Source organism: Phyllostomus discolor, chromosome 2, assembly GCF_004126475.2.
Source record: "Phyllostomus discolor isolate MPI-MPIP mPhyDis1 chromosome 2, mPhyDis1.pri.v3, whole genome shotgun sequence".
NCBI classification, from domain to species: domain Eukaryota; kingdom Metazoa; phylum Chordata; class Mammalia; order Chiroptera; family Phyllostomidae; genus Phyllostomus; species Phyllostomus discolor.
This window is the reverse complement of record NC_040904.2, coordinates 215,301,573-215,315,620: the sequence shown is the minus strand read 5'-3', so window position 1 is coordinate 215,315,620 and position 14,048 is coordinate 215,301,573. Positions and strand designations below refer to the sequence as shown.

General features: G+C 57.4%; 1 protein-coding gene across 3 annotated transcripts in view; it reads right to left on the bottom strand.

The window, feature by feature from the left end:
• The window catches only part of PPARA (peroxisome proliferator activated receptor alpha), a 44,675-nt gene that overhangs the window by 10,169 nt on the left and 20,458 nt on the right, over nt 1-14,048 (bottom strand). For 2 of the 3 annotated variants that reach the window (XM_036019749.1, XM_036019750.1), the window contains exons 3-6: nt 7,354-7,605; nt 3,744-3,904; nt 1,665-1,803; nt 719-921 (exon numbers count right to left, since the gene is read on the bottom strand). In XM_036019749.1, the coding sequence (XP_035875642.1) occupies nt 719-921; nt 1,665-1,803; nt 3,744-3,904; nt 7,354-7,561 (711 nt within the window). In that variant the 5' untranslated portion in view covers nt 7,562-7,605. The remainder of the gene's footprint in view (nt 1-718; nt 922-1,664; nt 1,804-3,743; nt 3,905-7,353; nt 7,606-14,048) is intronic. The other variant, XM_028532271.2, reaches the window with a different exon arrangement.

Genomic DNA, 14,048 nt, shown 5'->3' with positions numbered 1-14,048 from the left:
GCCAAGTGTCTTTATTTGCCAACCTCGGCCGCCCCCCTCTTTGGAGGCAGCTCTATGGAGACGGACTTGGTTATCGAGGGGGTGAGGGCGGGGTGAGGGTGGGGTGACACCGGGCTGGGCAGGTGATGAAGCACGTGCGGGGAGTCCCCAAGAGGCACTCACAGATGCTCCCGGAAAGGTCCAGAACTTTCCAAAAAGATAGCAAGGTTCCTGTAAACACCTCCCCGTTTCTAGGCCCTAAGCCAGGGCTGCCTTCCCCCCGAAGGCAGGAAGGGGCGTGCGGGGCAGCAGGTCGAAGAGGAGGGCGCAGCATGGGGAGAAGGGACGCAGGAACGCAGTCTGAGTGGGACCTGAACGGTTTCACTTTCTGGTGTTAAAATGGGGATTTTTTTTTTTAATGCACTCAGACACACCCTAGAATCTGGTCGCTGTTAACTAGATTTCTTTTTGTGGTGTAGTAATTACATAGGCCTTAGAGTAACTGGGTCGCTAGGAGCTTTGGGGTGGATCAGCCCCAGCAGACAGGAGTGGTTAAGCTACGTTTCAGCATCTCTGAGTGAATATTTCCATTCCACTGTCTCTCGGTCACCTTGGGGACAAGTACCTTTTCCCCAGCATTCAACACCTGTCTTCTCAGCCCTCCTCTGCGCTCTAGCTGCCGCGGTGCCGCCAGAACGCGGCGGCCTGGCAAACGCCCGCGGCGCAGGGAGACACCTACCGGGTTGTTGCTGGCCTTCCCCGCGAGGATGACCCGGGCCTTGACCTTGTTCATGTTGAAGTTCTTCAGGTAGGCCTCGTAGATCCTCTTGGCGAGGGACTTGAGGTCTGCCGTTTCGGAATCTTCTACGTCATGCTCACACGTAAGGATTTCCGCTTTCAGTTTTGCTTTCTCAGACCTTGGCATGCGTCCAAAACGGATAGCTGGGGGCGGGGAGAGAAACGGGGCAGTGGGGGAGGGACGGACGTGAGCGCGGCAGCGTGAATAGCGGCTCACGGCGGCCCGGACAGCTGCGCGCGGGCGCAACCCCAAATGGAGGTCGGCAGGTAAGGTCAAATCCGCCCCTCAAAGCCATTCACCTTTCTGCTTGGGAGAGATGAACACAAAAAAACTGAAACTCCACTAATCCCGGGCCGTTTCCAAAGGTTAAAATGAAAGGCAACGCCATTAATCGTTAATCAGGAGGTGGGGCTTTGGGCCGCCCCCCACCATCGGGCCTTTCGGTTGTGGAGGGACGTGAGTCCCGCCGCGGTGAGTTCACGTCGCCCCTTTCCCTTTTTCCAGAAGGTGGACATGCCACTTTCACGAACTCGTTGTTTTACGTTTATCTTCGCCTGTAAGCGGCATGTTCTCAAACGAGAGGGTGACTGAATTAAGCTAAATTCACAGCAGGATACGAGGCCCAGGTGGCACCTGCTCCCTGTGTGACAGGAAGGAGCGTCACGGCGACACCGGGACGGACAGTTGGCTCCCAAACCCTGCGTCGAGCCTCACCACTGGACGGTTCTAACTGCGACTCCCGGTGCCGCGCTGAGCCTCACTCAGCGTGCGGGGCTTTCGGTTTCTCGGGTCGCTGCGGGTGCAGCGCGACAGCGCCGTCCGCGCCCACGTCGGGAGGGGAAACTGAGGCACGGGCTGGGACGAGGCGGGAGACGGCCTTACCTACCGTTATGGGACATCCCGACCGACAGGCACTTGTGGAAGCGGCAGTACTGGCACTTGTTGCGGTTCTTCTTCTGGATCTTGCAGCTGCGCTCGCACTTGTCGTAGACCAGCTTCAGCCGGATGGTGCGCCGGAAAAAGCCCTGCGGGGGCGGCGCGGGGGTCGTGAGGCCCAGGGGGTCCTGGCCGCCGCCGCGCGCCCCGTCCTCCCCGCATTCTCTCTCTCAAAACCAACTGAATGCAGGGAAGTGGCTCTGAAGGGTGTGACGTAGCTGCGCCACACTGAATATTTTAAATGTCATGGCGTGTAAGATTCAGAACAAGAAAACGAGGCGAAATTCAAAGCAATGTCAAAATGTGCTCGTCTGGCTTGGAAAGACACAATTATAATCTCCCAAAGCGTTACTTAGTCCTGGTAAAATCCACACCAATTCAACTTTTTCCTCTCCTAGGGCACGTCCGTATTTGTGACTAATCACTTTTTTTTTAATTTTATAAGATAACGTTAACTTCCTAAAAGACAAACATTATTTTAAAATATGATAAAGGCCAGCTTTATGTAAACAATTTTCTTGCTCTATAAGAACACCTTTAACTTTATCCCGTAAATAAAAACATTTATACTTAAAAATCAATTTTTATTTAAGAAACTCTGAACAACAGTAGCTTAATCATACAGAAGAGGCCCCTTTACAATGAGCTCTTGAAGAGTTCATGGTCAGAAAGTTGTGAAGTGTGCACGTTTGCGTCTGGTTCTTTTTTCTTTGCTTTCCATCATTCTCCCATATTTTTCCTTTCTTTTCTCTTTTAAATATTTTATGTGTTTATTTTTAGAGAGAGAGAAACATCAGATGTCGGTGCGTGAGAATCCACCAGTTGCCTCTCTCACACCCCCACCACCCCACCCTGGGGCCTGGCCCACAACCTGGGCATGTGCCCTGAATGGGAATCGAACCGGCAACTCTTCGGTTCTCAGCCCACGCTCAATCCACTGAGCCACACCGGCCAGAGCCATTCTTCCACATTTTTGCGTGGGAGTCCTGACTGGGCCTGGGAGAGGAGGCCTCAATTTCCTTGGGAACCTCCAGGCAGGGCTCCTACTCCCTTTGATTGGTTGTCTGGGCTTGCAGAGCAGGGCGGCCAGCGCACGTGTGAAGCTGGGAGGCAGGGTGAGGAGAGAGGGTTTCAAAGGTCAGGACGCAGAGACGCCCTGGCTCCTGCGGCCCGTCCTGCCCGTGCACCGGCCTGGCTCCAGGCCGGGGGTCTTTGTCGTTCCCAGAATGCAGAGCGTGCAGGGGGCCATTAGCGGCTGTGGCTCTTCCCAAAAGTTGGTAAAATGTCCAGTGTGTGCAAGGAAAGGGACTTCTGGTGGTGAGCATCGAGGTGAGGCATTGTGTGCCTGCGATGCCAAGCATGACACATGTGTGTAATTCCAGAAGGAACTGGTCCTTCCTGCGGTCATGCTAGAAAGTCACGCAAGGGCCCGTGACGCGGTGCGCAGAATGCCGGAGACGGGGCCTGACCCCGCCCTGCTGGCCCTGGGTCACGTGTGCCATGGTCGGGCGGAGCTGGCGTGAGTGCACCAGGCACCAGGGTGCTCATGGTGGGGGTGCAGAGACCCCCGACGTGAAGGAAAGGATGCCAGGGGTCAGGAGCAGCTGCGGAGGGGACAGCGCTGGGTCTGGCTGCCACCTGGCACGTGCTGTGGGACACTGCGCACGACACCTCGCGTCTCTGACAGCCGGGGGAGCCACCGCCCTCCCCGAGGTTGCGGCGAGGATGAGAGACGGGGCCCAGGCTCCCTGACCTCGCGTCCAAATGCAGGGGCCACCTTTCAGGTTGCTGGTCTGCCTTTGAAGGACACACTTCTCCGCGGTGCGCACGAAGTGCAGTGCGGCAACCTGCCAACCCCTCTCTGAAGAGGGATGGATCGGTGCCCTGGGTCGGGCCCCGTCTAGGGCTTTCCGCAGATCCGTTTTGTAGTGACGAGCGTTTGTGTGCAGGGCAGGAGGAACCACACGTAGCCCCCAAAGCACGCCACCTGTCCCCTCCCCACCACCCCGCACCCCACGGTCCAGCCTACCTTGCAGCCTTCACACGCGTGAACCCCGTAATGGTAGCCCGAGGCCTTGTCCCCACAGATCCTGCATTCGATGTTCAGTGCTGTGCTGGCGGAGTCGTCGGCGCTACCGGGGGCCCCGGGGTAAGTGACCGATGAGGGGCTCGAAGCCGGTGACAGGGTGTCTGGGTACAGACGGGAAAGACGGGTGAATTTTCAAAGCATCCCCAGTCTACACCTACAGCAGGGCTCTGAGGATACACGAGAGGTGTTTAGGGAGGGGCATCCGCGGGTGGGCGGGGCTCCCGGCCGAGTCCCGGCCTCTCCCAAGCGCCTGCGCGTGCGCAGTCTGGGCCCGCAGGCCTGCGGGTCTCACAGCTCCCTCTCGCCACAGGCTTCCCACGCCCCTGCACGGGAAGCGTCCCGCAGGACTTGTTACTGTCTCTGCGTCCTCCCGGCTCACCCGTGATTGTTAGCTCAGCGCATCGCCCCAGAATGCAGCATAACAATGCCCGTTATGCACCAAAAGCGTAACCCATGAAAGAAAAAAAATACATTGGTCTTTCTTACAATGAAAATTTTGCTCTGCAATAGACACTTAAGAAAATAAGAAGGCAAGCCACAGTCAGGGAGAAAACTTTTGCAAAACACACATATCTGATAAAAGATCTGTAACCCAGATATGCAGAGAAGACTTAAAACTTCACAGTAATAAACCAAACAATGCAAATAAAAAATTGGCAGGAAGTCTGAGTGGACACCTCACTAAAGAAGCCGTACAGGCTGTAAGTCAGTGCAGAAAACGATGCAGCGTGTCGCCGGTCCTCAGGACACTGAGACTAAAACAACGATCGGACACCGACACACACCCGCTAGAGCGACTAACACCCAGACGACCGGCCGCGCCAACTGCCGGCGAGGCCGCGGGGCAGCAGCCCCTCGCTCACTGCCGACGGGAAGGCGAGAGGGTGCAGCCGCTCCGGAGGGCAGTCTGCAGCTTCTTACAAGCAAAGCTCTTACAGGAATTACATTCCTAGGTATTTACGCAAGTGATTTGAAAACTTATGTTCATACGAAAACCAAACATGAGCCGGGGCTGGTGTGGCTCAGTGGACTGAGCGCCCGCCTTCGAACCAAAGGGCCACTGGTTCTATTCCCAGTCAGGGCCCAAGCCTGGGTTGTGGGCCAGGTCCCCAGTAGGGGGCGCACATGAGAGGCAATCACACATTGATGTTTTTCTGCCTCTCTTTCTCCCTCCCTTCCCCCTCTCTTAAAGTAAATAAATAAATAAAGAAGTTGGGGGTTTTTTTAAAGAAAAAAACCCAGACACGAATGCCCATAGCAATTTTATTTCTAATTGCCAAAATCAGAAGCAACCAAAATGCCCTGCAGTAGGTAAATGCAGAGACAAAAAGCCAGTGTGAGAGGCTGCACACACCAGCTGCTCCCGAATGCCTGCCGTCCTGGGAAAGGCAGAACTAGAGAGAGGGGGCGAAGAGCGTGGGCCGGGCTGGCGTGGGGCAGGCGGGGCTGAAGACCAGGAGCGCTGGGGGGTTTTGGAGGTCATGAACCTTCATACAAAAATGCAATAGCAGACACATGATACTAAGCACCTGTCAAAACCCACGGAACTTTCCAGCACAGAGTGAAACTCGGTGTTGCAAATACAGCAGAAATAACCCAGGGGGTCTGCAGAGGCGGGAAGGGAGGGCAGGAGGCCACAGAAGAATCTAACCGCCTCCGAAGCATGGCGCCAGCTCACCTCTGACCTACGGAACCTTGGGAACCTGTGGTGTCTGGGAGCAAAGGCAAAGGAACTGACTCAGACACTGTGGGTTGGCTGGTCGAGTAGCTCATGGGGACGGGTGAACGGTCCCGACGGCTCTCCACACATAGCTGGACTGCACGCTCAGTTAACGCAGGGCGGGTGGGGGGAGCCGGGGCTCTCGCCGTTGGAGAGGGAGAGGGGGGCCAGGACGGTCACGTGGCGGTGGGCTTGGGCTAGGCGCAGACACCGGTGTGACTGCACGTTTGCCTTAGCGCAGCCAGAGACAGCCCGTAGAGAAGTGCTTGCAGACACGCACGTGCACACTCGAGTTGCTGCGTCTTTGCACTGTCAGCTGGGAGAGCCAAGAGACAACGTGCCCCAGTGGCACCCTGAAATGACTGGAGGGGACAATACGGGGACTCGCATGGAGCCGGACACAGTCCCGGCGGGAACCCCCGGAACTCGGGGGCATTCAGTAGAGCACCCCCAAGGGCTCGCCTCCGCATCGGGCAAAACTTCCTCTGAGTCCACAGAGAGCTTAAAAACGAGGCCTGAAGGGCATGTTTTCCCAGTAGCTGCACCCAGGAAGGAGGCTCAGGAATATCTATAGGAAAACAAAACGTGTGTCACCCCCATAGTTCGCCGTGGGTGGCATCCAATAAAAAAATGGCAAAACACACGGAGAAGCAGGAAATGTGACCCGAGGTAAGGAGAGAAATCCGTGAGCTGAAACTGGCCCAGAAACGGTACAAAAGACGCATTTCTGTAGACAGTTTTTAGAGTTACTGTGACTGTATTGTAAACGCTCCAGAAGCCCGTGAGAGACTGAACAGGCGAGGCAGGGACAGGGCAGGAAAAAACCCAATTGCGCTGCCAGTGACGGGAACTGTGACATCTGACGGGAAAACCGTATTGAGTGGTATTAGCAGTGGATTAGATATTGCAGAAGGAAGATCAGTGAGCTCAAAGGCACAGCGAGATAATGATCCAAAATGACACACAAATTACACTGGAAAGATTAGTGAACTTGAAGACACAGTAAACTTGAAGACACTCAAAATGAAGCAAAAATAAGACTAGGGAAGAAAAAAGAAAAAAAGAACAGCCCTGGCTGGTGTGGCTCAGTGGATTGAGTGCCAGCGTGCAAACCGAAAGGTCACCAGTTCCATTCCCAGCCAGGGCACAGGCCTGGGTTGCAGGCCAGGTCCCCAGTAGGGGGCGCATGAGAGGCAACCACACATCAATGTTCCCCTCTCTCTCTGTCTCCCTCCCTTCCCTTCTCTCTAAAAATAAATAAATAAAATCGTTTTTAAAAAACTGCTATCACTAATTAATCAGCTTAACAAGGGTGCAGCATGCAAGATCAATAGCCGTAAATCCGTTGTATTTTTATAAATAGCAGCAAAGGATCAGAAACTGAAATCTGAAAAACATCATTTAGAAAGCATCAGAAAACACGAAACAGCGATGAATCGGACGAAGACCGTGCAAAGACTGTGCACACCAGAGGCACCAAGCGCTGTAGGGAGAAACCAGAGACCCGGAGGAGAGGAGAAACCGGTCGTGGCTCAGAAGACTCCACGTGGCCGAGAAGTCAGCTCTCCCCACGCCGACCCACAGAGTCCACACAGCCCCCGTCAAACGCCCGCAGGCGCCTTTGGTACAAACCGACACGCGGACTCCGGAGTCCACACGGAGCTGAGAAGGGCCCGGGACGGGCGCACGCTTTTGGGAAGGCGGGGCGCAGCCGGAGGCCGGCAAGCCCCGCCCACAGGTCCTGTCGCCGTGTGATCCGGAACCCGCGGCTTCGCGGTCACGGGAGAAACCACGTTTCTAGGAACGTCTCCCAGCAAGGGGCACACGTACCTGTGATGACCGACCCATCCGACCCGGGGCCGCTCCCTAAGTGCTGGTATTCGGTGAAGCTGAAGCTCCCGGAACTGTCCTCGCCGATGGACGGAGAAATGTCTTGGATGTTTCCCATCTCCTGCAGGAATTCTTCAGACAACGGGCTTCCCAGGTCATCGGTCTCCAGCGGGAAGAGGGGGCAGACGGGGCTCGCCGTGTCCACCATCCTGGCTAGGTCGCGGGGCCGGGTCGCGGCGCTGCACCGCCCCCCTGGGGGGAGAGAGAAGGCGCCGGTGAAACGGACATACAAGAGCACTGGTTTTACGTTGCTGAGAACATCATTTATCCACGAGGACACCCGTGAAGTCATCATCCAAAAACTAGCATGAAGACCATCTTGCCACAGCTTGAGTCTTAATAAGCACACTAAGAAAATGAGCATTTTTTTCTTTTCTTTTTTTTTTTTTTTAATGTTTAGACAGAGGAGAGAGGAGGGAGAGAGGGAGAGAAACATCCATGTGTGGCTGCCTCCCGAGCACCCCCTACTGGGGATCTGGCCAGCAACCCAGGCCTGTGCCCCCACTGGGAATCAAACCAGAGACTCTTTAGTTCTCAGGCTGGCATTCAGTTCACTGAGCCACACCGGCCAGGGCAGAAAAATGAACATTTTTAAACACAAATGTTTAAGGCACCATCGCTGGCCAGGCAGGAATCGGTCATTCATTACGGGGTCACCCTGCGAGCTGAGCTCACCCACTGCGTCTGAGGGGACAAGACAGCAGGGGCACAAAGCCCCCGCTCTCCCAGAACACGCTCCTCATGGGGACACGACGAGGGACAGATCCACAGAGACACGAGTGGCCGGTTGGCTGGGGACACGATGACGCAGGAGAGAGGGCAGGACTCGGGGACTGCCTGACAGACTGGGGCACAGCGAGAGCAGAAGGCGCAGGGAGGGCGTGGTGCCGAGGTCGGGGGCAGCACGTGCCCACCAGGCGCACAGCACGGGCAAACACCCCGGATGGAGGCACCTGGTCGGCACCCTCTCGGAACAAGCAGCCCGTGTGGCTCCGGCTGGGGGGCCGGGGACAGCAGGAGGGACGGGCAGTCGGCTCACGTGCTGGAGACAGTATCGTACGCCCTGCTGGTACCCTTGGGGAACCCCCTGCAGGAACCCCTAAGACACAGTGGGCCCTAACAGACACACTGAAGTTTTACGGAACCCCAACAGGAGGGTCCCCGGCAAGGCTAGCCGATGTCAGCTCCTGGGGAAGCGCCTTCTCCCTGTGGGCCGCATGACGGGCGGAAGTGGGTCCCCCAGCTCATGGGCACAGCCCCAGCCCCAGACCCGGAACGTGGCCGTACGTGGAGATGACGAGGAGGGACTGCACTGGATAAGTGGCCCTGATCCCACTGGGGTCGTGTCCTCATGGGAACCAGAAAGCTGGAGGTGGGGGGCGTGCACGGGCACACAGCCAGGATGCGACGGCCTGCTGGGCCCGGGGAAGGGGATGCTGCAGCCACCTCCCTGGACACCTGAGCCTGCCCTCGATGCTGCGAGGGACCACGCACAAGGACAGCCGCCTCCGCTTCCTGCAAATGTCCCCTTGTCCAGCCAGAGCTTCTGATGGGAGGGGCAGATGGTGGACCAATAGGACGGGGTCAGGCTCCTTGCCACCACATCCGGGAGTTGGAGTGTTTCGAGATCTTGTCATTTTACATTTCGGTTGTTCTGAAGTATGCCCGGGATTTGGGGAGAGCCTCTGGGGTCTCACTGCAGGTGAAGGGCCAGACAAGATAAAGCCCCTCACAGGGGCGGGGCAGCACCGTCCGGAACCCTGGCCTGAGGGTCCCACGCGTCCCTGGACATACCGGCCCCTTGTACGTGCAGCCGTAGCAGGCAAGGGACGGCTCCCTCTGAGCAGGTCCCCAGGAAGAATGGCAGCACCCGCTCACCGCGACAGGCCTGCTGGCAGCCCCGCACCTCCTGGCTCCCCCGGCACCTCCCGGCTCCCAGGCTCTGCTGTCAGCGCCCTGGCTCTGCCCAGGGTGCAGGGACACCCCAGGGGGCCGCCAGCCCCCCATCTGGTCGCCCACACAGCACGGAGAGCACCCCAGGCGCCAGGCCTGTGCCCTGTGTCCACGTGCCGCGGGGGGATAAAGCAGCGTGACAAAGGAGGGCTGTTCTCAGCAGCTCCCAGCCGGCCAAGGAGGCGGGACCAGATGGCTGGAGAAAGACCTGGAATGCAAATGGAGCTTAAATAGGTCTCCAGCCTCCAGCACAGGGAGCTTTCCCAGAGCTTGGGGGGTGGGGGGGCGGGGGAGCAAAGCGGGGGTTGAGAAAAGGCTCAGCTTCTGTCCCTGGTTCGGGCAAAGGTGTGACGCTCCGAGTGACCCCGTCACTCCTTCCTCAACCCGGGACCCACAGGCCTTTCGGGTGCGTTCAGCCCGAGTCCGTCCAGTTTAAATGTTGGAGCTGCTTCCTGTGTATCAGGAGCTCACGTGTGAACCACAGAACTGCTGTTTTTAGGTCTTCATGACTGAACACTTGTCCGTAAAAATGTTCCTTCGAGCCCTGGCTGGTGTGGCTAAGTGGATTGAGCACGGGCCTGCAAACCAAACGGTAGCCGGTTCGATTCCCCATCAGGGCACAGGCCTGGGTTGGGGGCCAGATCCCCAGTAGGGGGCACACGAGAGGCAATCACACACTGGTGTTTCTCTCCCTCTCTTTCTCCTTCCCTTCCCCTCTCTCTAAAAATAAATAAATAAAAATATAAAAAAATATTCCTTTGAAAATTATGAAACAGTATACAAAAACTATGGGACATTTTTTAAAAAGATTTTATATATTTATTTTTAGAGGGGGGAAGGGAGGGAGAGAGGGAGAGAAACATCAGTGTGTGGTTGCCTCTCATGCTCCCCTACCGGGGACCTGGCCCCCAACCCAGGCCTGTGCCCTGACCAGAAGTGGAACTGGTGACCCTTTAGTTTGCAGACCCACACTCAGTCCAGTGAGCCACACCAGCCAGGGCACTATGGAACATTTTTTGAAAAGAAATAGAAAAGAGAGGGGGAAGGGAAGGGAGGGAAGGAGGGAGGGTGCAAGAGAGGAGAGAGATTCGATTACTGTCTCCTGTCACCTCAGCACAGGCCAGGTGGAGCCTCTGGAAGCATGCGACAGCAGGGGGTGACCTTTGACACAAGGCCTCCTCTGTTTTGGAGGCCCAGGCGAAAACGAGAGGCTCTGGGTGCGAAGCCAAGGCGGGCTGGGTGCCCTCTCCTCCGGTTCCCAGGCACCCCAGCCCCGTCTGGGCGAGCGCCGGCGGCACGTGCTGGGCCCAGGGGCAGGCCCACGCAGCCCCGACTCCCTGGGAACTAGGTGAAGGTCCGTGAGACTCGGCTTGGCTCGGCGTTCGCGGCGGGATGGCACAACGGTGCGCGGCCGGCCTGCCAAAGACAATACGGCCTCGGGGACGTGGAGCCCAAGTCAGAGCGGGTCCACCTAGGGAGCACGGTCAGCACCGTGCCGAGGGGACCGGCCTGATCACAGGGACAGAAACACAGAGCACTTGATGTGGGCGGGGGTGGGATCTAAGCATAACAGCGAAGGACGTTCCCCTCGGCAGGAACTGGGATCGGAGGTGCCCGGGGAGGCCTGTGGCCACGGCCTGGGCCTGGGACCCGCACGCACGCCGTGGGCATCAGGGCGGACTGCCACGCGCAGGCCCGGACAGACCCCCAGTCTGACCCTCCACCCTAGCAGCAGCAGAGAGAGGACCTGGGGGTGTTCTGTGACGAAACACATCAGGCGCTCCGAAGACAGCCAGGGAGGCTGCTCTGCTGACTGGACCCACCGGAGACCGGGGGGAACCTGCTCCGGGCTGGCTCCCCAGGGCGTCGCCGGCGCCGATGGCTCTGTGCCCCCGTGTGCTTAGTGGGGTTCCTGGGACCCACAAGGCTCTTCACAAATACTTTCTAAAGTTAAATATTAAATAACAGCTTGATACCCTGCCGACTATCAGCCGCCATTCGGAGCTGGGGGTCCGGCCTCCAGGGAAAGAACACGGGCACTTGGACTTGGAATTTCACACCCAGACTCGTCCTGAGCTCAAAGGGTCAGGGGTCAGCGGGGACGAACGTCAGATGGCACTTCGCTGCTCGTACCTTTCTGTGCCAAACCCCAGCTCACTGGGCTGTCAACCCATCACACCGTCACCCCAGGGGCTTGGTGACACCATCGCGCAGAAACCTGGGCGCATTTTCTTTTTGCTAAAGGATGCCTGGAAGGCCTCAGGGACACCGGCAGCAGGAAGATGGGGCTTCTGCCGCAGGGGCCCCCATCTGCGGGCGGCTGGTGACACAGCCCTCGGACGGAGAACCGTTCCCTCTCCCGCCGGCGCTCGCCCACGGCCCGGTCGGAGGAGTCCTTGCGCTCCCCCATGTGCTCTTTAGATACGAGGTGAACACTTAGAGGCCTTTCGCTTCCGTGTGTCGGTCTAGGATTTAACGTGACATTGCAAAGGTAACAACAGACAGCCCCAAAGCCGTCTGCGGCTTCACCGGGCACCGGGGACCCACAGACTCAGGTCAGCCGTCACCGCCTGCGCCGTGACTAACACGCTCTGGAGGCACAGAACGTGCCGAGGAGCCCCGGGAACACGGAGGAAGAAAGTGCCGGGTCTCGGTGTTGCCGAATTAAACCGAGCACATTGCGGGCACCCTGCACGCCACCCACACAGATTGAACCGGAGATACCCGGGCCTTTCCCAACGGGGCCCCAGGCATCGGACTTTTGTAATCGAGAGGACCTGGCGGGTGACAGGGGTGACGAGCCCAAGTGGCAGCGAGGAGGAGCAGAGAGCCGCTGCCCCTTCCTCCGAATTCGCAGGGAGAACGCCCCCAGCTGCTCCCGGGAGAGCGGCCCCACCCCGCCTGCGCAGAGGCCCCGCCCAGGCCCGCCGGGGCTTACCGCCTCCTCTCCCCACCCACGCCCCTCCCCCGCTCCTGAGAGCGGGCCACCACGTCAGACGCAGTCCCCTCGCTGTGCCCACTCGGACACCCACGCCAACATCGGACTCACGAAAGGAGAGCTGTGACGCCGGGCGGGCTTGGGGCGCGACGCAGGAAGTGCGAGGGAGCCGAGAGGCTGGCCACGGGGCCGGGAGCCCGTGGAGACCAGTCCACGTTCGCCGAGTGAACCCCCCTGGCCTGGCACGGACGGCCCTGGGGACACGCCCAGGCAGCAAGGCCTTTGGTAGAAACCGATCAGACGAGCGACAGGCTGAGCCTTCGCTCCCGATGAACCGATGGTCACCTCGTGGGACGGGGGACCCTGCGGCACGAACTTCAGGAAACAGATGGGGACGCCCGCACCTGCGCGACGCCCGCGCCGACCTCTGGAGAACTCACCGGACGGGGGACGCCTTGGCCTGGGGGGCGGGGGGGGGGGGGGGGCCGAGTACCTGCAAGTGATTTTCCTTCTGCTCACCTCTATGTGAAATACACGCCCTGTTGCATTTTAATTTTTTGCTAGAGACTTTAGTAAAGGTTAGAAATTGGAAAAAAAATCGCAACCCAGTATGGTTCTAACTTAAAGTAGAACATCAGGGATTTAAAGTAATGGCCAAAATGGGCCTGGCTGGGCAGCTCAGCTGGTTGGAGCGTTGCCCAGGTACACCAAGGTTGTGGGTTCAATCCCTGGTCAGAGCACGTACAAGAATCAACCAATGCATGCATTAATAAGTGGAACAACAAATCGATGCCCTCCCTTCTCTTTCTAAAATCAATCAATAAAAAATTAAAGCAATGGCAAAGTGAAATGTGGAGGGCTGCTGGCTTCCCAGCGCCCGTGTGGCCACACGTTTGTTCGCACGTTCAGTGGAGACCCATCTCCTCAGCACCCCCGGGGGCGTTTCTGTGGGGTCCTCCTGGCCCGCCCAAGTCTCCGGAAAGCCCCCGGAGCCCAGGCTGCCGTTCTAGCCAATGACGGGCGGTGCTGGGAGGGGCACTGCTAGCGTTACATGCCTCTACTAGAGAAACCAAAAGGCGTCACATCAATAATCTAAATTCCTACCTCGAGAAACTGGCAATATAATAGCAAAATAAGGCAGAAGATCGCAAGGTTCAGAGAAGCAATCAACGAGAAGTCAGGAAAACGACAGAGAAACCCAATGAAGCACACTGCTATTTCTTTGGAAAACATCAACAGAACCCATAAACCTCTAGCCCTGGCGGGGGGTGGGGGGGGCGGGGCTCAGCTGGGTGAGGCGTCATCCTGTACCGAAAAAGGCTGTGGGTTCGATCCCCGGTCAGAGCACATGCCTAGGCTGCAGGTTCAATCCCCAGTTAGGGTGCATATGAGAGGCAACCAACCAATCTATGTCTCTCTCTCTTTCTGTTTCTCTCTCTCTCTCCCCCACCCCTTCCTCTCTCTCTCAAATCAACAAACATATGATTAATAAATAACACTGATAAGCCTCTAGCAAGACTGACGAGAATGAAAAGACGAAACACAAATCGCCGACATCAGGAATGAGCTGCAATGTCACCCCAGAGCCGGCAGCCAGCGAAAGGCGAACGAGAAATGGCTACACACCGTCTCAGGCTCATAAATTCGACAACTCAGAAGAAACACATCCCCGCTTTGAAAACCGAGCACTACCGAAACTTAACCACAGTAAAGCGGACCACCATTTAAAAACCAACATCAAAAA